The 23,942-nt window shown below is 38.9% G+C and overlaps 1 protein-coding gene across 1 annotated transcript in view; it reads left to right on the plus strand.

The window, feature by feature from the left end:
* Window positions 1-23,942, plus strand: part of UNC5C (unc-5 netrin receptor C) — a 423,173-nt gene that overhangs the window by 350,446 nt on the left and 48,785 nt on the right. Inside the window, exons 10-12 of the mRNA XM_069094396.1 lie at window positions 4,708-5,052; window positions 7,442-7,529; window positions 20,126-20,294. Coding sequence (XP_068950497.1) covers window positions 4,708-5,052; window positions 7,442-7,529; window positions 20,126-20,294 — 602 coding nt within the window. The remainder of the gene's footprint in view (window positions 1-4,707; window positions 5,053-7,441; window positions 7,530-20,125; window positions 20,295-23,942) is intronic.

Genomic DNA, 23,942 nt, shown 5'->3' on the forward strand with positions numbered 1-23,942 from the left:
CAAAATATGCAAAAGAGAAAAGGACAAGAGAAAAGAAAGTGGGGAAGGAAAAGATTAAGGTCTTATATATGTATTTAATGTGGTTATTTTCTAATGGTTGAGAAATTTTTGGATATAGGGTTTTGTCTTGAGCTTTGGGAAATCACCATCTCGGTGACCAACAATCTCTGTGCATGGCTTCATGTAAAGAATAGGAAGGGTGGATAATTTGTTTGCTATGAAATCTGAATGGGTTTTCCATGTACTTGAGGTTGTAACATTCCTAATAGGGGTCAAAACTGCTTTGCTAAATTAGAGTAGCATTAGAGTATTAATGGAGTAAGGACGTTAACAGACCTTGACACATCCTTTTCTCTTTAGTGCACAGCCTTATGTTGTTCATTGGCTTTCATAATATCCTAGGAATGAGAAACTAGGAGGGACCTTACGGAAATTCTAATCCAACCCATTCACTTGACAGGGGAAAAGACTGAAATCCAGAGTGATCCATTTACTTCCCCAGAAACAAAATAAGGACAGTATGTTGTAGACTGGGGACTCAAACCCATATCCTATGTCTCTGAGTCCAGTCAAATTAGCTAAAGATAAAATAATGTTTAAATACCTTAGAATTTAGCCATCTTTATAATGTCAATAAACAATGAAAACCATTTCAGAAATTTGTGTTAGAAATTTACTAAAAACATGCTATTTAAAGGTCCTAGTAGGGTACACGACAGGATTACTAAGATTACTTTAAACTATCCTGAAAGAACCAGCAAGGCTGAGTCAGGTATTTGAGTCAGAGAAATAGCCTTACGCCCCCAGAAAAGCCTTTGTCTTCATACAATTTGCCTCAGACTAGAGAGGCCTACTTCAGGCCAACCCACAATTATCAAATCTAGCCACCCCTTACTAGAGAGTGAGTGGGGAAGGGAGGGAAAAAAGTGAAAACACAGGCCCACTGTTAGCCTGGGCATCTCCCTGGTGGCCAGTGTCCTGAAGGAGCCACACAGTAAAAGGTACCCATCAGGGTAGCCTCCCTTGGATCCTGTAAGAGTCAAAGGGTCCTATTTATAATTCCCATACTCATGACCTCCCATCTCCTTTTCTATGCCCATTTGTATAAGCTGTCTTACATGCTTGGAATGCACTCTTTTCTCCCATCCACTTCTGAGAATCCTTGGTTTCCTTCTAAATTTAGCTGAAATGCTACATCTGACAAGAGACAGTTTCTCAGATACCTAGCAGCTACTTTCTCCCTTCCTTCAAAAAAGGTTCCCTTAAATTTGCTTACTAAACCTGATACTTTTGTATCTCCATATTATATATAGAATTGCAGGTGGTGCTACAGAAGAAATCCTCTATCTAGTTCAAGGTCCTAGAGCTGTGATTTCACTGGTATAGGGAACTCCCCAGTGAGGAAACCCCTCTACCAGGTCTGATTGGCACCTTCTCTTGTAGTCCCAGAATAGGGTTTTTTTTTAACCTTTTCCATGTCATGGACCTCTGTTAAAACCTACAGACCCTTCTCAGATAATGTTTTGAAATGCATAAAATAAAACAAACAAGATTATGAAGAAAATCAGAATTTAGTAAAAATGATATTTATTCCATCCAATTTTACAGACCCCCTGAAATCCAAGAGGTCTGTGGACTTCAAGTCAAGAGCTCCTGTCTTAGCAAGAAGTTAAATGACCTATCCAAGGGCACACGGGCTATGTATGTCAGAGACAGAATTTTAACTCAGGTGTCCTTGGCTTCAATGCTAGCCCTCTTTTTCCTATGCCATACTGGATCCTACTTAAGTATTATGTATTTTAGTGAAGTTTCACCTTCTAAGATTGTTCAGTAAATATCTTAATAATTTGAAAGCTTTTTATTTCCAAGGTGATATTGAAATTATGCCACGCTCCCAATAAGCAGGGCTCTGACCCTGTCCCTTGTGGTATTGGTATGAGAGGAACTATATAAGCTAGTGGTAACACAAATATATGTGTATTTATAATCACATCTAAGTGACAGTTGAGTTTTTAATGCTTTTAACTCATACCTAGGTATAATACTAATTGTTCTAATAAATTGATCTTATACAAAAGATCCTTACCTATATCATGTTGTGTCTTAAAGGCTACTGAAACATTTTTTGATAATTTATTAACCTATTGTGCAATTTGGATTGCAAACATAGCAGTTGCAACCATAAGATGATCTAAGATAATCATGGAATCTAAGAATTGGAAGAGACTTTTAAAGACATTGTAGGTTCAGTGGAAAGAAAGCTGCCTCTGAGATGAGAGAGTCTGGGCTCAGAACCCTCCACTTTCACTTACTATCTGGGTGACCTTGTTCAAGTCACTTAACATCTCTTAGTCAGTATCCTCATTTATAAAAGGGACCTGAAAGGGTCCCTTCCATTTCTAAAATCTAGGAGCCTATGATCTAATTCAGCTTTCTCCTGGATAGGGGAACCCACTGTACAATATGCATAAAATGAGGTCCTCTGTCCTCTGCCTGAACACTGCCAGTAAACCCGCTATCTCAAATGTCAAACTATTGGACTTTTGAACAGCAATGATTGAGAGAAAGCTCTTCCTTATTTTGAGGCAAGTTCTCTCTCCACACAGCTCCTATTCTAGCTGTTCCTGTGAAGAATAAATCTAATCCCTCTTCCACATGCCAGCCCTCTGGATCCTTGAGAAGTATTATGATGACCCTTAGAATTTTCTTCTCCAGATTAAATATTCCTCATTCTTTCAACTGGTGCTCTTCTGACATGCTTTTTGTTATCTTTGGCATCTTGATAATTCCCTTTGGACCAGATCCAGTTTGTGATTGTCCCTATTAAACTGGGACAGCCAGCAATGTTCAAAATGCTACTGATGTGACCTGACCCACATGTCAGAAAGGGGCTGCTACTTCCCTTGCCAGGAATGCAAGCCTATGGAGATATAAGCTTTTTGGGCAGCCAGATCATACTGGTTACTCTTGTTGAGTGGACAGTAACTAATCCAGCCTCCAGTTATTTTTGCCATGCTTTTATAGGAGAAGTGGTGTGGAAGAGAGAATGGAGTTAAGACTCTTATCCATGCTGTCTGGATGACTGTGGGAAAGTCACTTAACCCTTCAGTCCTCTAGGGTAACTTTCTAAGTCTTATAAGCTGTATAGAAATTTCCTAGCTGCACTGATAGAGTCAGTTTCCTTACCAGAGATTTTCTTATACTTGTGCAGCTGAATTTATTTTTGCTTTTTGGAGGGCAATTAGAGTTGTGACTTGCCCAAGGTCACATGGCTAGTTTTTGTGTTAAGTATCTGAGGCTGGATTTGAATTCAGGTCCTCCTGACTCCAGGGCCAGTGCTCTATTCACTGCACCACCTAGCCACCCCTAATTTTTTTTTCAAGCTGAATATGAGACTTTACATTTAGCCATGTCAGATCACATCTCATTGGATTCAGTTCCCTGCTCCAAACCGTTAAAAGCTTTCTGGATTCTAATCTGTCATCCAGTTTATTAGCAAACCTTCCCTGCTTTGTTTCATCTCCACATTTACCAAGCATGTTTTCAATATCTTCATCTGAGTCATTGATGAAATTGGACATGAGAAATGACTTCATCATACCACTGGACACCATCTCTCAGGCTGATATTGGATTATTATTTGATATACATTTCAAATACATTATCTGGACTTTCAGATACATTATTTGGGCCTTTTTAATTAAAATCTTCCAATAAGAAAAAAGATCACCTAACTCTACTTCCATCCCCCATTTTGTCTTTGAAACTATCTTAAAATACTGTCAAATTCCTTGTGGAAATTCACATTAATTATGTCTGTATCATTTTCTCTAATAAGGAAATGAGGTTAGTCTGGCATAACTTGTTTATAAGGGAGAAATTCCAACTCTTGGTGATCACTTCTTCTATTTCTAAGTGCCTACAAACCATCCATTTAATAATGTATTCTAGACTTTTCCTGGAGCTGAGCATCTGTCAAATTCACTATTTTATATTTCCCCAAATCTACCTTTTCATTTTGAAACATTGGCCATTTGCCTGGGCCTTCCTTGAGTCTTCAGTGATTACTGATACTGATTCAGTAATCAAATCTGCCATTTCTGTCAATGTTCTGGAATGTAATGCATCTGAATTCATTTGATGCAGCTAAACATCCTCTTATTTCCTCCTCTCTCTTGGGCTTCTATTCCCTCTTACACTGTCTCTTCTACCCTTTCCAGTATGAAAATCATTCTCCTTGCTAGAGAAGATGGAAAGAAATAGGAGTTGAATAATTCTGTTGTTCCTTCCTTGTTCTCCTTCTTGGTCTGATCGTATCAGGGAAAGTGGTTTTTATTGTCCTTTCTTAGCATTCTTCCAGCACCTTAGCTCATTCTAAGCTTTAGTCTTCCTGATGCTATTCTGACACGTTTGTACCACTCTTTTGCTTCCTTCTTTCACATTCCAGATATGTCTTATTAAAGCCAGAGGAGCTAAAACAGAATTCTTAAGGGTGGTACATGGAAAACAAGGCAGAAATAGATCCAAACAGCTACATTGGGTCCAGATTACCTTCTGCTCATTTTTCAGTGGGTACTGAGGCCCTCGTGTAAACCTTTATGCTGATTAAACTCCCTTTCCTTTGGGAAATACAGGCTATCACAGAATTAATTTGTCAAGGTTGGCCAAAATAAGGCAATGAAATTGCTCTTTCCTTTTCAAATACAGATCTCCTGGCGGTACCACCAGACCTTACATCAGCTGCAGCCATGTACAGAGGCCCTGTCTATGCTTTGCATGATGTCTCTGACAAAATCCCAATGACCAACTCACCCATCCTCGATCCTCTACCCAACCTGAAAATCAAAGTGTACAATACCTCAGGTGCTGTAACCCCACAGGATGACTTATCAGATTTCACAGCCAAGCTATCCCCACAAATTACCCAGTCTCTGCTGGAAAGTGAGACTGTCAACTTGAAGAATCAGAGCCTGGCTAGACAAACAGACCCATCTTGTACTGCTTTTGGGACTTTCAACTCTCTTGGGGGGCACCTCATTGTCCCCAATTCAGGTAAGTTCTAAAGGTTTAAAATGCAAGCACTCAGTTTGGGAACTTTTCCCTACCAAAAAAAGCACCCCATTTCTCCCCACCTCGTTTAACAGGCCATGAAATGCGGGTCACCCACTGGGCTCTGTTTTTGACTTAGATTAAGAAGGACATCATTTTCTTTCAAGTTCATTTGTCCTTTCCCCAAAGCTCCACTCTCCTCCAACAACTAACTACCAGAACCCTTCCCGGAGAAGAACACTTTGAAATTTCTGAGATAGGGTATCAGTTGGGCCTTTGACCTTTTTTCAGCACAGATTTAGTAGACATCTTCAAGCCAGAAACTCTTGCTGTTGTCATCATCCATACAAAAGACAAATTAATTAGAAATCACATCAGTTGCTTCAGTTCCAATTTGCTTCAGAGGAAGAAGAAATTTTAGAATGCTAATCTTTTTATATGATGAGAGAACATCATAGGGAAGGGCCAAGATTCATTTATTAACTTAACTCTTTATTATGCATTCATCAGGCACAGAAGGTAAATAAGCCACTCACCATCCATTTGATTTATCTATTTAAAGATTAGAGTTTCATTATGCTATCCTTTTGTGGTATTATTTAGATTTCATCATTTTATCTGGCAATTAACTTCAGAGAAGCCTCATAAAAGTATTAAAATCAGACCCTAGGAAAGAACCATCACATTTCATTTTTATTTTCTCTTAAAATAATAATAGGCATTCAGAAGAGTAAATGGCTTCCTCGAGTAAAGTGCCTTAATTCTTCAAATTCTTGTTGTGAGCTTTCAATTTATATGGTACAAGAAAGCAATACCACCAACACTATGACATTGTGCAATGCACAAGAAAAGAAAGCTTGGATGGTTCCCCTCCTCAAGAAATTAGATTGATTCCCCATCCCTTCTTCAGTCAAATACAAACACCTCACCCTGGCATTCCCGAACTGTTAACTGGCCCAAATTTCCATAGCCTTTTCTCTCACAATTTCCATCATGTCAGTACCAGTCCATCCAGGAAGGTTTACTTATAATGTCCTAAAAATGTCATCCTCATTACTTCTGTATTTCTTTATACTCTTTTCCCTGGCTAGAAGCCAAATCACTCCTTTCTACTCATCTCTAGCTATATAAGCTCCACACTACCTTCAAGGTGCCATAAAAGGCTCCCCTCCTCCTTGGTGAAGTTTTCCTTAACTTATCATCTCTCCACAATCATCTTTTCTTACTTTCCTTGGTTTTCTAGTCTTATGTGTGCATGCATTCTTGTCTCTTCGACTAACCTGTAACTTCCATAAAGGTAAAAACATTATCTTCTGTTTTTGTTTTCTGTTTTGTTTTGTTTTGGGGGGGGTTGCATTCTCCAAAATATCAGGAAGGATATTTCCTATAGAGGGTTGATTGTAATGGTCAACCTAAGTGCTTATGGAATCTAATTTAACCGAATGTAACTTTAACTAAAAAGCATCTTGGTGCTATTTATCTTCAAAATGCGAATCACATCTTTTTGGATGTCCCTGTAATCTTGCTAAAACTTTGGGCTTAAATATCAACCCAGAAAGTGAGCAAATGCTTATTAACCAAATGACCTACTAAAGCAAAATCAAGCAGGCCTGGACCATTATCATGGTTGCTGCCCTAGAGTGATTTCAGGTCTATATCAATGCCTCTAAAACTTTGGTTTCAAGACTCCTTTATACCTTTTAAAAATCAGAGTGGACAGCTCCCCTCCATAGAGGTTTTCTTTATGTGGATTATGTCTATTGATATTTACCATATTAGACATTTTAAACCTTAATGTTAACATGAAAATAATTTTAAAATTGCAGACCCCCAGAAAGGACCTCTGCATTCCTCAGAGGTCCCCATACCACACTTTAAGAACCACTTATCTAAACCATAATGCAGATAAAACAGACAGATCCTTTCTGAGATTCCTTTGCTAGTTTTAAAACATGGCATTCTGCTGTCTTTGGCTTTCACAGGGGATTTTTGTAATTAAAGAAGAAATGCCTGGGGAGACATGTCCCATTACAACAGTTTGAAATTTTAAAAGTAATTGTTGTTTTTCCTTTAGTTTCACAGGGTAAGCAAAAATACCCATCTGCCTGCTCCTTGACTAAAATAAAGCTTTAAAAAAATCCACTTCTACCCTTCACATATTTTCGCAAAGGCACAGAAGTCACTGTGCTAACTAAGATAGCCAGTAAATAAGAAAGTCCCAGCAACTGGGAAGATTTCCCTTTTATCAAGGGAGAAAAAAGTAGACATATGGCTGCCTCTTCACAATCTGTACTCATCCCTTTAGACAAGCTGTGTTGTTGCTTTCTGATTTTTTTCCTATTTAATTCACTTTTTTTTCTCATTTTTGTGTGTATATTTACCTGTTGTTTAGGAGTGAGTTTGCTGATTCCTGCAGGGGCCATTCCCCAAGGAAGAGTGTATGAAATGTATGTGACCGTACACAGGAAAGAGAATATGAGGTAAAAATGGTTTGTGGCACACTTAATTTTATCACTAGTATATCAAGGACAGTAAGTAGAAATTGGATTCAGCCCATTTACATTTCATATTGTCTGTTGCCTATAAACAATTCATATACTGGCAGCCTTACCTCCCTTCACTGCTCAGCTCGATCACCATGTCCTTTAGGCATCTCTCATTCTTCGAGCCAGTTGGTCAGCCTATCATTTAATTAACAATAATGTAGCAAGTGCTTTATGTGGGTCAGGCATTGTATTAGGCCTCCACTTCTTCCTTTGTCATTTTCTATTCATTTTCTATATATTCTGCATTTGTTTGGCTTTGTACAGTTGTTTTCCATCATGGAGTATAAGCTTCTTGAGGGCAGAGATTGTCCCACTTTTATATTTTGTATCTCTAGTACTTAGCACAGAATCTGATAGCATGTAACAATGCTTATTATATACATATATGCATATACATATATATTCACAAATTTAGGAATATAAGCATTTATGGTTTATATATGTCTACATAAAATAGCTAAGATGTTGTACTAAAGCATTGTCGAGTTTCCTAAGCAAATTTAAGTTCAATATCTTACCTGACTTTCACAGTGTTGTGAGGTTATTATGCCTATTATCTCATTATACAGATGTGGAAACAAAGGTTCACAGAGTTTAATTGGCTTACTGGGATCACCCAGCTAATAAGAGTCTAAGGCAAGATTCAAACTCAGGTCTCCTTAACCCAAGTCCAATACTCTGATGATCACACAGTACTTCCTGTGTCTGTGATTATAAACCCAGGATCATAGATTTGGTGCTGGAAGATATCTTAAAGGCGACCTAATTTCACCACCTCAGAGGCTTGCCCATGGTCAGAAAGCTAGTCAATATCAGAAAGGTTCTGAACATAGGCATTTCAGGTCCAGTTCTCTCTAGGATGCTACATTATGTATATACATACACGCTGTGATCCCATTTATTTCAGATGCCTAATAAAGTTATATTTGCTAGATCTGTTTTGGTGCATGAGCTTTCTAAGGACACTGTTGGCTATTGATACAATTGACATTCTTCACTAAGAGCATATGTTCTGAAGCGATGGGGAGCATGACTAGTTTGTATAACCTAAATGGAGAAGAGGCAGCATGCAAGGAGAGAGGGCTGGTTTTAGAATCAGAATAATCTGCCTCTCACACATCCTGGCTCTCTGACAATGGGCAAAGCATTAACTTCTCAGTGCCCCTGGCAAACTCTCAAATAATATAAGTTATAAATCAGTTGCCAGTCTGCATAAGGGAGGGAAATTTCTAGATTGCTAACTCTCCACACTGATGACGTCTCAAGTCTGGGACAAACAAAGAGAAAAAAAATGGAACTGTACAACTGGAATTATTTAGATCATGTATAATGGAAGTTTAGTGGAGAGAGTGCTGGTCTCTGAATGAGAAGGCCTCTGTGCATAGGCGGGCTGTGCCGCCTCCTAGCTACATGAACTTAACCCTTCCCTTCTCTGATCCCTAATTTTCACATCTATAAAATGAAGATGATAACACTGGTGCTTTTAAAAAATAGTGTTGTGATTGACAAATGAGATTGTGTACACAAAATGCTTTATGAACTTTAAAAACGACTAAGGTTCACAAACAGGCAGAACCTCAGAGGCCTAGGACAAACCCCTGATTTTACCGATGAGGAAACTGAGGACAAGGGAAGTGAAATAACTTGGCCCAGATCACACAGAAACTAAGGCCAGAGACAGGATTGAATCCCTTCCTATAGGTCCAAATATAGTGTTCCTGCCACTGTTATACACAGCACTATATAAATCTCAGCTGTTACACAGATAACCATAAATCTTTCCTGTTCTTAGTTCTCCCACCAAAAGTCATTTGCCTCCTGAGAATTAGAGACAACTCCTCTGTTTGAAAACTTAGCCAGTCTGAGATCAATGTTTTGTCTGTTCTGACTTCCTTCCTGCCTATTTCCTCCTTTCATGGATAGTATTAAGGACTTAGAGTCACATTCCTTAGCCTACTAACTTATTACTTACAGTGATTCCTACAGCTGAAGTTCTTTAGGCTGAGGAGATCCCAGATCTTTCTATATTCACATATTGAAAGCATTAATTTCATAACTGGAGATGGATCAATTTGCATAGAGTAATAATTCTTCAACCTCTCAGTAGCTTCGGACTCCCCCATGCCCTCCTCCCTTCCTTCTCCCCTAATACCATGTCAACCCATAGGAAATTTGGTCCACAGTCAAAGAAACCTTCACAATTTTCTCCTTCGACCAGACATAGTCTTGCAGTGTTTGAAGTGTGGGCATCCATGAGTCCTGACTGAGTTGTTCAGCCAAGTGGTTTTGAGAAGCCATATGCTGTGTGTACAGAGGAGAGCCAAAATCATGAAACAACTGGTGAGGTTTTGATGTCACCAAAAGTACTTAGCATGGGAAAGGTCTGCAGAGTTCACCTACCCCAGCTTGCCTCCCCACCCTCTACAGATGAAGAAAATGAGATCCACTTATCTCTTCCACATCACAACTTTCCCCACTGTGGTTTCAATATATCTTAGGTCAGCATAAGAAATTAAATGGGAATTTGGGGGGAATCTTCTGACCCTAAAATGAGCATCCTTTCTACTGCCTTATCATCTACAACACAGGTGATATACCCCAAATTTCCTGCTTATCCACTTAATCACCCTGACTTTCTCTGCTTATGTAGAGTACTCATGACCCCTCTTTCATACCAGATATCCAACCTAAGCAAACCTGGAGGAAGGGAAGAACCATTTTTGAGCTTATTAAATGAGGAGAAATTTTAATAGGAGTTGTATGGAAGTAATATAAAAAAAGGCTAATTAAATTAACACTTTCTTCCCCTGAATGTTTCTACCAAGTAGAACAAGTAAGCACAAAACCCTTTGACAGAATATTACCAGATAAGTATAGACTATTTTATGCTAATGAGCCACCTAAAAATGAAAGCTCTGAACAGAAATTAATCTTTTGTTTCTTTGGGACCAGACAATCTTCATACAGCTTTGGTCTTGGGCTTTTTTACTGCCTTGTTGGTACTAATTAATCAAGGAAGTATTCATTAGGCCCCCAAATAACTCCTCTCATATTTTTACCTTTATTTACCTATTGCTATAACTTGGGGGTAGCAAATTGTCTTCCAGTGCACAGGAGGCCATGAGAGCTACTTAAGGAGTTAGAAGAATTAGAGAATAAATTGTTGACCTAACCAAAGATAAAGTCCATGTGGGCTGATGCAGGGGAGAATCATGGTGCTATGATAGGTTTAAAGGGCAAAATGAATTCAACCATCTCATTATTCATTAAAACTACCCATTCTCTGTGATTTTTCTCACCATATTCTCCTGCCATTGAAACCTATCTGACCTCTATGTTATTCCTTAGGACTCAAAACAATCCCTAGACAGTTGACAAACTAAAAATAAGTATTTTAGAACCCCACTTTGTTTAAAAATTGGGCTAATAGGTACCCAGTTAATGTCTATTAATAGAACTGTTCACATATACCTTCTAATAATACTAAACCTTTACAAAGCACATGATTCACAACAGTTCTGAAGGGGAGGTGGAAAAATGTTACCACTGTGGTGTTTAACACCTGGTAAATGTTTAATAAATGCTTTTTTAAAACTTATTCATTCATTTATTTCCTTGTTCATTTCAAACATTAGGAAACTGAGGCTGTAAAAAGTTAAGTGAATTACCCAGAAACATATGACTAGTATTAAAGCTAGGATTCAAACTCAGTTCTTTCAATTCCAGTGTTCTCTTTGTAACACCATATTTTCTCTCTGATATAATGTTACTTGGGTCTTGGTCTTTGGATTTTTCACATATAAGTACTAAGATGTCCATTTATTTCACCTAAAATTAGGGTCAGCTCTACTGGTAAGGCACTGCACTAAATTCTGGGGCACAAAGAAAGGCAAAACACAGCCCTGCCCTCAAACTGCTTATACTCTAATGAGGGAGACAATATGCAAACAACTCTCTATAAATAAAATATATACAAGCTAATTTGGGGAAATTCTCAGATTGACTGAGAAAGGCTTCTTGAAGAAATCAGAGCTGAAGATAACACTTGAAGGAAACCAGGGAAAGAAGGAGTCAGGGAAAAATAAGTAGGGTATGCTAGGCATGTGGGACAGCCATTGAAAACAATAATTTGGGAGATGGAGCGCCATATGGAAAAAACAGCAAAAAGGTCAACATCACTAAATTACTGAGCATGTGGAAAAGAGTAAAATGCAAAGAGAAGAAAGGTAGCAAGGGGTCAGGTTATAAAGGGCTCCAAAAGCCAGAGGATTTTATGTTTGATCCTGGAAATAACTGATGTTTAAATTGTGGGGTGTGTGTATTTATAATTTGAATGTGTAAAGTGTGTGTGTGTGTGTGTGTGATCAGATCTACACTTTAGGAACACTTTAACAACTGAGCAGAAGATAGACTGGAGTGGGGAGAGGCATGAGGCAGGGAGATCAACCAGAAGGTTATTGCAATAGTCCAGGTATGAGGTGATAAAGGGTTGTACCAGGGTGGCAGCTGGGTCAGAGGAGAGAAAGGAACATACAGAAGAGGTGTTATGAGGATGTTGGCAGTGAGTGAGAATAAGGAGTCTAGGATGACTTTTAGGTTGTAAGTCTGAGGGACTGGGAGGATGGTGTTGTCCTTGACAATAACAGGGAAGTTTGAGGATGGGTAATGAGCTAAATTTTGTATATGCTGAGTTTAAGATGTCTGCAGGAAATCCAGTTTGGAAATGTCTGAAAGGAAGTTGGAGATGTTAGACTGGATGTCAGAAAGGAGATCAAGGCTGGTCAAATAGATCTAAGAGTCATCAGCATAGAGATGATCATTGAAATCATGGAACTTGATGAGATCAACAAATGGAATAGAGAGAGAAGAGAAGGGGGCTTAGCACCAATACTTTGAGGACACCTATCAACAAAGGACATGACTCGGGGCGGCCAGGTAGCACAGCGAGTAAGAGCACCAGCTCCAGTGTCGGGATGACCTGGGGATCGAATCTGGGCTCAGATACTTAGCACCCACCCAGAAACACCTGGCCATGTAACCTTGAGCAAGTTACTTAACCCCGATTGCTTTAAAAAAAAAACAATGGACATGACTTTGATGAGGATTATGAGGACACAGCAAACAAGAGAGAAAAGGAGAGATGAGATAGGTAAGAGGAAAACCAGCAAAGAGCAGCATCCCAAAAACCTAGAGAGGAGAGAATATAAAGGAAAATAAATTAGTCTACATTATCAAAGAGAGATCAGGAAGGGTAAGGGTCGAGAAAAGGAAAGCCATTAGATCTGACAATTAAGAGAGCAGTAGTATCTTTGGAGAGGGAAGTTTTGATTGAATGATGAAGTCCAAAGCCAAACTAAAGAGTTAGGAAGAAAGTGAGAGGAGAGGATTTGGGGCATCTACTATAAATAGTCTTCTTTTGAGTTTCAACACAAAATGGAGGAGAGATATGGGATAATAGCTTGCAGGGATGGGCAGATCAAGTCATGGGTGTGTTTCTAGGTAATGTAGAAGCAGCCAGTACATGGGGAGTGATTGAAAATTGGTGAGACTAGGGATGATAGAGAAGACCAATTTGCTGGAGAAGACAGACTGGGAATGGCATCACTTGTGCATGTCAAGAGGCTCACCTTGGTAGGAAGGAAGACCACCACTTCACTTGAAATGAGAGTGAGGCAAGAGAACACAACAGAAGGCATCTTAGTGATGTGAAATGAGGAATAAGGGAGAAGAGGGAGCTCACTTGGAATGCCCTCAATTTTTCAATGAGATTTGTGGCAACATTCTCGGGAGAGGAGATGTTGAGACAGAGCTTGTGAGGTTTGAAAAGAGATGAAAAGGTTTGATGAAACCTCTGTGGTGAGTGGGATAGAGAATCAATTAGGAAGTAGAAAAGCATTACCTTGAACAGTGGGGCCCCAGTTCAGATTATGTAATAAAATTTAACAAAAATACTGACCAGATTATGTGATAAATTTTTTAAAAATTTTAAAAATAGTTTTGTGATTTCCTCTGTAAAATAGTGGAGTAATGGTGTGAATAATCTTTTATAAGATAAAGGGACAAAAGATTCAACAAACACAACTGTATAAAGTTGAGCTGGTTCACTAAGGGGGATGGATGGAGAACATAAAGCATAGTCAATTTAAGGATGTTGGGAAAGTATCTGGAGGTCACAGTGATGATGAGGAAAAGGGTTTGGAGGTGCAAGACAAAGGAGGAGGTGGAATGATAAAAGATAATGATCAGATAAAGGAATTCCAGATCTCATCAACATGCATGTGAAACATTTGTGGATGGTGGCAAAATCAGGACTGTCACTATTGGTGTGTAGGTTTGGGGGAGTTTAGGAAAAGATAAGAGAAAAAATTAGGAAGATAAGGAGTTTGAGGGAATCACTTCATGTGTTCAAGCCCCCTAGTATGAGATCATCAATTGGGAAGGAGAGAAAAGACCATGACTCAGGAACTGAACATAATTGCTGCCTTTGAAGATCTTATAAAACATACACACACACATAAACCTATGTCTTTAATTTATTTACTACACTCTCACCCTATACTTTTAAATCAGACATCAGATTGAATGAGATAAAATATAATGACATGGCCTCTTTGGAATCTGTGGAAATTTTTGAGATGGCCAAACATTTTTGTGAAAAGGAATTTTGACTTTGAATATCAAGCAAAATGCTCCAAAATATAAAGGTTTCAGAGGACTCTTTGCAGTGTTTCCTGTAACGAATCACTTTGACTAGTCTGTCCTATTTCGCTCCCAAAAGAAATGGGCCAAAGAGTCCCAGTTTCAGAAGGGTTCAGTGTGATCTGATTGATTAATGATTGTAAAGCACTTTGAGATCTGCAGATGGAAGATGCCGTAGACATTCTGGGACCTGCTATGCAATTATCATTAGTCTTCTGAAAGAAAAAGGCAATTTGTTTTGCCGCATTGAACAGTATTATCTGCAGCTTGACTGACAAACATAGAAGCAGGTAATGACCATGTACTATAGGTTTTCTTTCCCTTTCTCCTCCTTGACAAAGCTTTCATTTTTAGTTTTGTTCTGTGGTTGCAGAAAACCTTGCTCTCATTTTTTTTTTTTGTCCTTTCAAATATAGATAGCAGTATTTCTAGTTTGTATGACACAGAGCATTTTATCCCCAGGTGGTGTTTTTTTTTTCTTATACACAAACAGTAGCTTGCCTAAGGAAATAATAGCTTTTTTCTGAAACATGATTTCTGCCCTAAATTTGAACAACATAAAATGCACTAAAAGGCTTCTGTTTACTCCCATGAAATGTTCTTTTTTTCATCTTCAGTGTAAAACAAAGGGTAGTGTCTACTAGAGCTCACAGATCTTATGGCAGCAGAAGGAAAGAATCACCAAGTCCAAGGTTCCTTTTTCTCTCTTGTCTGGTATCAGGGTTAGACCCAAGGTCGATCTATTCCTCAAGGTCTCAGCTAAGGCATGGAGAATTGGCCCAAAGATAAAAAGTTATCTTTATTTCAAGACAAGTTTTGATCCTGAGAAGCATTTAGTACTGAGAGGACTTCATCAGCCCCCTGTGTTATATGTCTTGGAAGACAAAACAGCAAACCTTAGAATGTAACTATATTTCCTTCATGGAAACTGGAAAATGTGGGCCCTCATGGAAAATCCTCTTACGGCCTCTTTCCTTAGCACTTGTTCAGAAGTGGACAAAGATAAGAGAAAAGAGGAAATGTTTTCAGCATATTTACCGTCAGATTGGAAAATGGGGAATTATCAGATCCTCCATATTAATAATAATTTGTATTTCTATATCACTTACCTCACAACAGCCCTGAGAGATAGATGATATGTTTTGTTATTAATTTGATTATATGTAGGGAAACCAAAGCTCTTAAGAGACTAGATAATTTCTCAATAAGAACTGGCTTGAGAAAGAATTTGAACCAGGGTCCATCAAACTAGAAGTTACTAGAGAGCTACAGAGCAGGAACTGATCTTTGCCTTTATTTTTATCCTTGGCATTGAGCATATCTGGCACATAGTAAGGAATTAATAAATGTTTGTTGGTGACTTACTTTGATTCCAAACTCAGTCGTCTATTCGCTACCACACGTTCTGGAAAAAGGTACGTCGTTAGAAGTTTATCTCTTGAAAGTCACAAATCCATAGAAAGAGAGACGTCATAGGAATGATAGGATTCTTATCCCTAGAGATGAGACCTCAAGTTCATATTGGAAAGAATTAATGTAAAAATGAATGGTAAGGTTCATGTGTGCAGAGGGTGTGTCAGCAGGCCAGCCGATGGTACCTGGGGGAAGCAGTGGCAGAGCAAATGATAAGTTCCAGATCCTCGTCATACAAAGAATTAGAGTTCTTCCAAGTGGTTTAAGCAGCCTCACTACTCTTTCTACCTAGCAGCCAGATGGAGGCTGTGTGACTTGAAGTTAGGAGAAAGGAAAGGGAGAGGCAAGGGGAGGGACATCCTCAATGCTGGATTTTCTTACCATCCAGCTGCCTTATAGGTGTCTGTACTGTCCAAGGTTGGGAAAGGATACAAGGAGGAGACAAAGGGGAAGGGCTCCCTCATTTACAGGCAATGAGGAATGTGTGATCAATGTCTCAGATTAGTATTATCCTTCTGTTACTCATCTGCCACGCTTTTACTGTTCAGTTGTTTCAATGATGCCCGACTTCATGACCTCATTTGGGGTTTTCTTGGCAAAGATACTAGAGTGGTTGGACACTTCCTTCTCCAGCCATTTTACAGATGAGGAACTGAGGCAAGCAGGATTAAGTAACTTGGGCAGGGTCATATAAGCTAGTAAATGTCTAAAGCCAGATTTGAACTCCGGACGATGAGTCTTCCTGACTCTAGGTCTGATACTCTAATCCAATGGGTCACCTAGCTGCCCATCTGGCATATTCATGCATAGTTGTTTCCATAAAGTGGACAGCTACCCCAAAATAGGAATTTTCCCTAAAGGGAATTTAATAAACTTGAACCCATCTTTATAGTGATTCTCTTGTAGGATAATAATCTCTGTTCATCCCTGAAGGACCTCAAAAGAGGACACAAGCACAAAGATGACTTTGGTATGTGACAAGCAGACAATATATTAGAGAGAAACCTGGTCTGTGAGTCAAAAGACCTGGGTTCTATTCCCCCTTCTATCACTAATTAACTGTTGCATTCTCAGAAAAGACAGGAGAACTTAATTAAATGTGGCACAGTGAATATTGTCAAGATGACCCTTATCATTACAAAATATGCTATAAGACATATTGCTAAATTGTAGATGACCCAAAATGAGCTTTATCATTTTTAACAGAATGGTGGCAAAGATTCCCTGGTGTTTGCTTTGTAAAACTAGCACTCACATTTTCCCATCTCTTTCTTCCTCTTGTGAATACAATTCTCAGGATGAATAGCACTAAATCATGCTTTTATGCCTTGTTTCTTGGAGCAAGAAAAAATAGGATTGAAATTTTGCCCTTGGCCTTTTTCATATTTAAAAAATTTGAATCGAGGACAATTCTATACTTAGCAAATGCATCTAAAACCCACAGGTTGCATTAGAAGCATTTTCTTTGCCCCATAATTCTATCAGAGGGTTTCTACTGTAGTAAAGCAACACCTCAGAGTTACTGTGCCCTAAAGATAATGATCTTTCTTCTTGCTTTCCTTCATAACCTGAGGTGGAAAAAGCCCAAACATTAGGAAAAGGGAGATATGATGATAATTCCTATGGAAAGGCACTCAAGTCATTGGGTGCAATGTAAGAGAGAAGACTATAACTTGGCTTTTAAAAAGATGATAGGATCTCCTGTTCCCATTTTTGATACCTCCTAGCTGTATGATCTTGAGCATAATCTCAATAGGCCTCAGTTTCCCTCATCTGTGACTGAATAAAGCACATAAAATACTTTGTAAACTTTTGTCATACAAATATAAGTAGTGATGATTATAATTGTCATTACTGTCAGTGAAATGGAGAGGATAGTAGCAGACACCCAGTGCCACAGTGGGGAAGACCCTAGATGTGTTTGGACTTGGATTTGCATCCTGGTCATACCAGTTGCCTGGGTGACCCTGGGCAGGTCGCCTCCCTTCTGTGAGCTTTTGTTTCCTCACTAACAAAATGAGAGGGTCAGAGCAGATTAATTAATCAGTCAAGAATCATTTATTAAACACTAAAAAAAAATTTTAAATGATAGAATCTCAAGTTTCATCTATCAGACCACATGGAAAGTACTAGGTTTGGTTCTAGACACTATATTATAAAAGAGAAGCTGACCACACACAGCAGAGGGCAATTGGAATGGTGAAGCCTTGAGACAATGCTATGGTGGTTATTTTTAGAATTTGAAGGACTAGTCCATGGAATGAGGATTTGATTTTTTCTTTATTGCCCCATAGGATAAAGCTAGGGCTTATGGGTAGAAGTCACAGACTGGCAGATTTGGGCTCCACAAGGGAAGAACCTTCCTAACAAGTAGACGTGTTCAGGAATGAATCGGGCTACCTTTTGGGGTAGTAAGCCCCCCAGCACCAGACATCTGTGAAAAGAGGTCAACATGATGAGAATTTTATAGGGGAACTTGTTCATTGAGCAGTAAGTTGTTCTGGATGATGTCTAGGATTCGGAATCCTAATTTCCTAAGCAACAAACACTTGGTGAGATGGAAAGAGCACTGAATTTGGAGTCAGGTTGAATTTTAATCTTGGCTGACCTTGGAACCATTTGGGCCTCGAAATCTTATCTTGAACATACTCCTGTGTGACCTTAAACTTAACCTTTCAGGGCTCCAGGCATCTCCCTAAGAATAGAACATATACAGAGAAAGCGTCAAGCTACATTGAGATGAAGTTCTCACTGCAAGCTGCCTGTATCAGTGAAATCATAGATCCAAGCCTTAGCCCAATCAATCTCCTACTAATTAAGTGTATGCACAGACAAATCACTTATCCTCTCCGACCTTCTATTCCCTTGTTTCAGCATGGCATAGTGGATAGAGAGGCAATCTCTGGGGCAGAAAGTACAAAGGATGAGTTTCGGTCTGGAACCCTGGGCAACCGTGTAACCTCATAGAGCCCAGGAAATTTGTTGACTAGTTACTAACAGAACATGAAATATATATATAGGCACAATCCGTGACAAGTATCCATAGCAATCCAGGCATGGGGAGATCAGAAAGAGTTAATGCACTTTTCTTCAGGTGTGACATCCCAGGAAAACTGCATAGGAACTGGAAAGCATTTTGGAATGGGAGTCAAATGAAGTTGTCATTATGGCCTATATTTTGGAAGCATATAAAGTCGAGTCATGAATATGTACACATAAGATGAGGGAAAAGGGCAGGGCTATCATCAGCAAGGTCAAGTTCAAACTGCAGTCTATTCAATGTTTCTTCACATCCTATCCTGCCTATTGGAGAGCTTGAACCTCTTCCTTCTAGGGTTTTTCTTTTGGCGGGGGGGACAAGGGGATTAAAAAGGTCCTGAGAAACACTCACTTCCCATAAGGAACAAGCACTTTGCCAAAAGTACAGCTTTCCATAGAGACTTTCAATCTCATCATATAGGCAGATAGGTGGTACAGGGGTTCAGAGCTCAAGACCTGAGTTCAGATTTGACTTTAAACACTTACTAGATGTGTGACCGTGGGGAAGTCATTTAACTTCTTTCTGCCTCGGTTTCTTCAACTTTTAGAAAGGGATAAAAATAGTATCTACCCCACAGGATTGTTTTAAGAATCAAGTAAGATAATATTTGTAAAATATTAATGTATAATGTAATAACATAATAATATTTGTAAAGACACAGGGGTTGGTATATAGAAGACACTACATAAATGCTAACTATTATTATCACCATTAATGACAGATCAAGACTGGAAGGACCATAAAGGTAAACCATTCCAACCTCCTCACTTAACACACAAGGCTATCTGTGCCCCATGAGGATAAGTGACTGCTAGTTCAATGTCCCTTAGTGACAGAGGTGGACCTTGGCCCTGTCTCTCCCATGTCTCAGACTTGTACTATTTTTTTTTTTTTTAAGGAATTGGGGTTAAGTAACTTGCTTAAGGTTACACGGACAGTTATTTTTGTGTGGGTGTTAAGTATCTGAGTCTGGAACCAATCCCAGGTCTCCCGACTCTGGGGCTGGTGATCTTACTCACTATGCCACCTGGCCGACCCAACTTGTACTATTTTCACTTTCTCTCATTAGACTGTGAGTTTTTCAAGAGCTGTAGAGTTTCACCATTGTTTGTTTTGTTTTGTTTTTGTTTTCACCATTTGTCTTTCTTTGTATCCCAAATGCTTACCACAATGCCTGGCACATAGTAGATGCCTAATAATTGAATATCTTACCTATAGTTGCCTCATACTGATGCAAGGGGGAGGGAGGGGAGTTTTCACCAAAAGAAAAAAAAAAGGAAAAGTTTGAATTGTATCATTGCAAATGCAAGAGTGCCGAGAAAAAGCCTCTCCTTTTTGCATTTCCTTCCCTTTATGCGTATTTCTTCTATCCCACCAGGCCCCCAGTAGAAGACAGTCAGACTCTTTTGACCCCAGTGGTGAGCTGCGGGCCTCCAGGAGCCTTGCTGACCCGGCCTGTTATTCTCAGCATGCATCACTGCGCAGAACCTGAAACAGAGGACTGGAAGATCCAGCTGAAGACTCAGACTCCACAGGGACAATGGGAGGTGAGCTCTGACTGAGCCCAGAGAGCTTCTCCATGGTACACAGAAGAACAGAGTTCCCAGCAAGTACCTGGGGGAACCATTTATGTCATTCTTAAGGCCCAAAAGGGGAAGATTTACTTGAAAGAAAAATTTTGTTCTGAAATAAGATGTTACTTATGCCTCACCCCATCTGAACGGGCTGGGCATTGCATCACTGGTTTATCCAGTCCATCTTTTTGACTTTAAGCCTGGGGGCCTGGGTAGTAAACTGCCTTCTTAGCATTTTTCAGTAAGGTGGAGGGTAAGTGATACCTTTTAGGAGTGGTCTCACATAGTTGTCATTTTCTCATTCTACTTGGCAAGGGTTAAGCAACTCTCTTTGAGGTGAGACATTAGCTGAGTCACAGGACAAGAAATTATCAGGACCTAAGGCTCATTCCCTTTGGCTTGAGTGGCATGATACAAAGTTACCCTGGCATTACTTAGTATTCATTTATATATGAATAATAGAAAGAAATTACAAGGAGAAAAATAATACAAAACTACTATACAATCCTGAAATCCATTTTCAATATAGAGGGAAAGCTTGTAGTTTCATCCTGAGAAGGAGATACTGAAAACAGAAATGGATGGTTTCTTCCCTTATCACTCAGAGTAAGAAAGAATCTTTGGTACCCAAATTTTCTAGAGTGATTTTTAACATGGTAAGTTTTGAGTTTCATTCTAAATATTTGGGAAGAAAGGGAAGAGAACAAGCCTACAAGCAAATGTCTACTATATTCCAAGTTCTGTGCTAAAAGTACTTTTCAAACATCTTACTTGATTTAAATCAGAGCTGTCATTTAGATTTAGAAGGGAAAAATTTTACATTTTAACAGTAGGTTTTTTTTTTGTTTTGTTTTTTTAAAGCAATCGGGGTTAAGTAACTTGCTCAAGGTTACACGGCCAGGTGATTCTGGGTGGATGCTAAGTGTCTGAGCCCGGATTCAATCCCCAGGTCATCCCAACACTGGAGCTGGTGTTCTTACTCACTGTGCTACCTGGCCACCCCTTAACAGTAATTTTAATAACATAGAGGATAAGGATTGGATTTCATTTGTATATGGAAAGGAAATTCCCTCTACCAATATAGGGTAGCACCTTATGAAATTTATATTCCTAAAGAGTTGGCTGGGGTACTGAGATTTATTTGTGCTGTCACATGGCCAGTGTGTGTCAGTGTGTGAATCCAGGTCTTTTGGGTTTCAAATCTGGCTCTCTTTTCACTATGTCAGAAGCACCAAACACACCAAGACAACACAACCTGAACCAGATTAAAATGTGATCAGGAAATAGTTATCAAAATAAATAAAAAGATAATAGAGAATAGACAATGAATATATGTGACTTTCAAAGTCAGTGTGTGGAGCCCAGGGATCCTTTTATGGGGTTTAGCAGTCCATGTTTCATTGGAGTTTGACACTGGGCATCTACTGAGTAATGCAGGCAAATCCCCCCTTCATTCTTGGAAGCATGGCCCCTCTAAACCCACAGCATAAGAACACAGCTTGGCATAGCTGGTTTTGTTTTTGTTTTTGACTTACATCAGACTGCTGCATCAGCCTGAATTTACAGTCAGCTAGAACCCCCAGATCTTTTTCAGACAAATGGCTGCCTTCCCCTCCAGTATTTCTGAAATTGATTTTTGGTACCCCAGAGTAAGATTTAACATTTATCTCTATTGAATTTGATCTTATTAGATTCAGTCTAGTGGTCTAACCTGATAAGATCTTTTGGATTCTGCCTTTTCATCCAGCATTTTAACTATCACTTACAGCTCTGTGCCATCAGAATATACAAGTCGCCTGTGCCTTTATCCAAGTCATTACTAGAAACTAAAAAAAGTAACAAACACAAATAGCACCACCACCACCACCACCAAGCAACAACAAAACCCTAACAACTTATGCCACAAGTCAAGTACATATGATGTGAACATGTATCCCACCTGTCCAGGACACTTCACAGCAGCCTCGTTTCAAGTTGACCTTGAACTATTAACAAATATTCTTTGAGTCCTCAGATTCAACCAGTTCCAAACACATCTACCTCTATTATTGTTCAGTCTCAATTTCTGCAGGAGTAGTATGAAATATCATCAAACATTTTATGAAGTCCTAGATAAACTACAGGACTACTCAGTCCTGACCTGTTTTCTCATTTTCTAGATTTTTCACTAATCATCTCTTTAATGACCTCTTCTAGAATTTCACAAAGAACTGGTCAAGCACTCTTACCTACTGTTTGTGAACTTTTTTTCCCTTTTTCTGAAAAACAGGAAAACATCTGACCTCTACCAGTATCTTTTCCATTGTCCTTAAGCTTTTAAATACTGCCAACAGTGACTCAATAAAAATGCTCCTCAGTCCTTTTAGAAATATATATGTATGTGTGTATACATATGCACATGCATGCATATGTATATGTATATGTGGATGTGGATAGATGGATAGATAGACAGACATACAGACAGAAAGATTAGGTAGATAGAAAGATGGATGGATGGATGGATGGATGGATGGATGGATGGATGGATGGATAGATAGATGGATAGATAGTTTAGATAGATATAGATAGATAGATAGATAGACAGACAGACAGACAGATAGATGATAGATAGATAGATAGATAGATAGATAGATAGATAGATAGGTAGATAGATAGATAGACAGATAGATTTTAACAAGTCTAAGTTGGTTCATGAATTCTTTTTGTACCCACAGTGCATTCTTGAGACAAATCCTCTTTTTTCCTCCCCATCAGAATTATTTCCCTTTTTTATCTTCAAAACTCATTCTTGAGACTTCCCCATCCCTCCTGGCCTGACTTCCCCTGTAGAGTTTCAGTCCATGGAACCCTATCTATCCATCCTTGGAACCCTTTAAAATTTGCTCTCTCAAAATCTAGGCTGCATGTCATGCTTTCCTTCTCTCTCACAAACTCTAGGAAGAAGTGGTAGTTTTCCCTTAAAGGTTTCCATCATATTTCTTTGTATTATTAAAACTCAAATACAGAGCAGAATTTCCCCCTTGTTGGTTTTTTGAAGTTTTAGATTATTATTAAAATAAGTCAAGAAGTGATTAGCTGCTCTACTATTAGCAGTGAGAAAGTACTCCAGAAGATTTCTGGATAAGTGAAATCCCCCATCAGTACTGAATAATGTACCTGTATCATATGTGTGATTTTATCAGGTACTCTTAATTTAATTGTCATCTTTATGCAAATGACTACTAGTTCTATATATTTATCCCTAGTTTCTCTCAATTATATCCAATTGTCAATTGGATATTACAAACTAGAAGTCCCATCGCCATATCAAACTTGGCACACCCACAAGAGTTCTCATCTTTTACCCAAATCTCAAGCCTATGCTGAATTTCCCTTTTTCAGTAAAGTATGCTACTATCATTCTAGAAACCCAGTATCACAACTTTGATCTTACCCTTCACTCATCATTCTCTCTGACTTTAAATATACAATAAATTGCCAAATATTTTTGCCACCAAAATATCTCTTACATCCATCCCCTTCTCTTTGCTCCCATGGCCATTGCCCTAGTTCAGGCCTTAATAACCTCTTTCCTGGTCTATTTCAATAACCTCATAATTTGCCTCTGCCTTAAGTTTCAGT

Source organism: Petaurus breviceps, unplaced genomic scaffold (assembly GCF_028583685.1).
Source record: "Petaurus breviceps papuanus isolate PSGF00001 unplaced genomic scaffold, PetGlider_PUasm1.0 126, whole genome shotgun sequence".
NCBI classification, from domain to species: domain Eukaryota; kingdom Metazoa; phylum Chordata; class Mammalia; order Diprotodontia; family Petauridae; genus Petaurus; species Petaurus breviceps.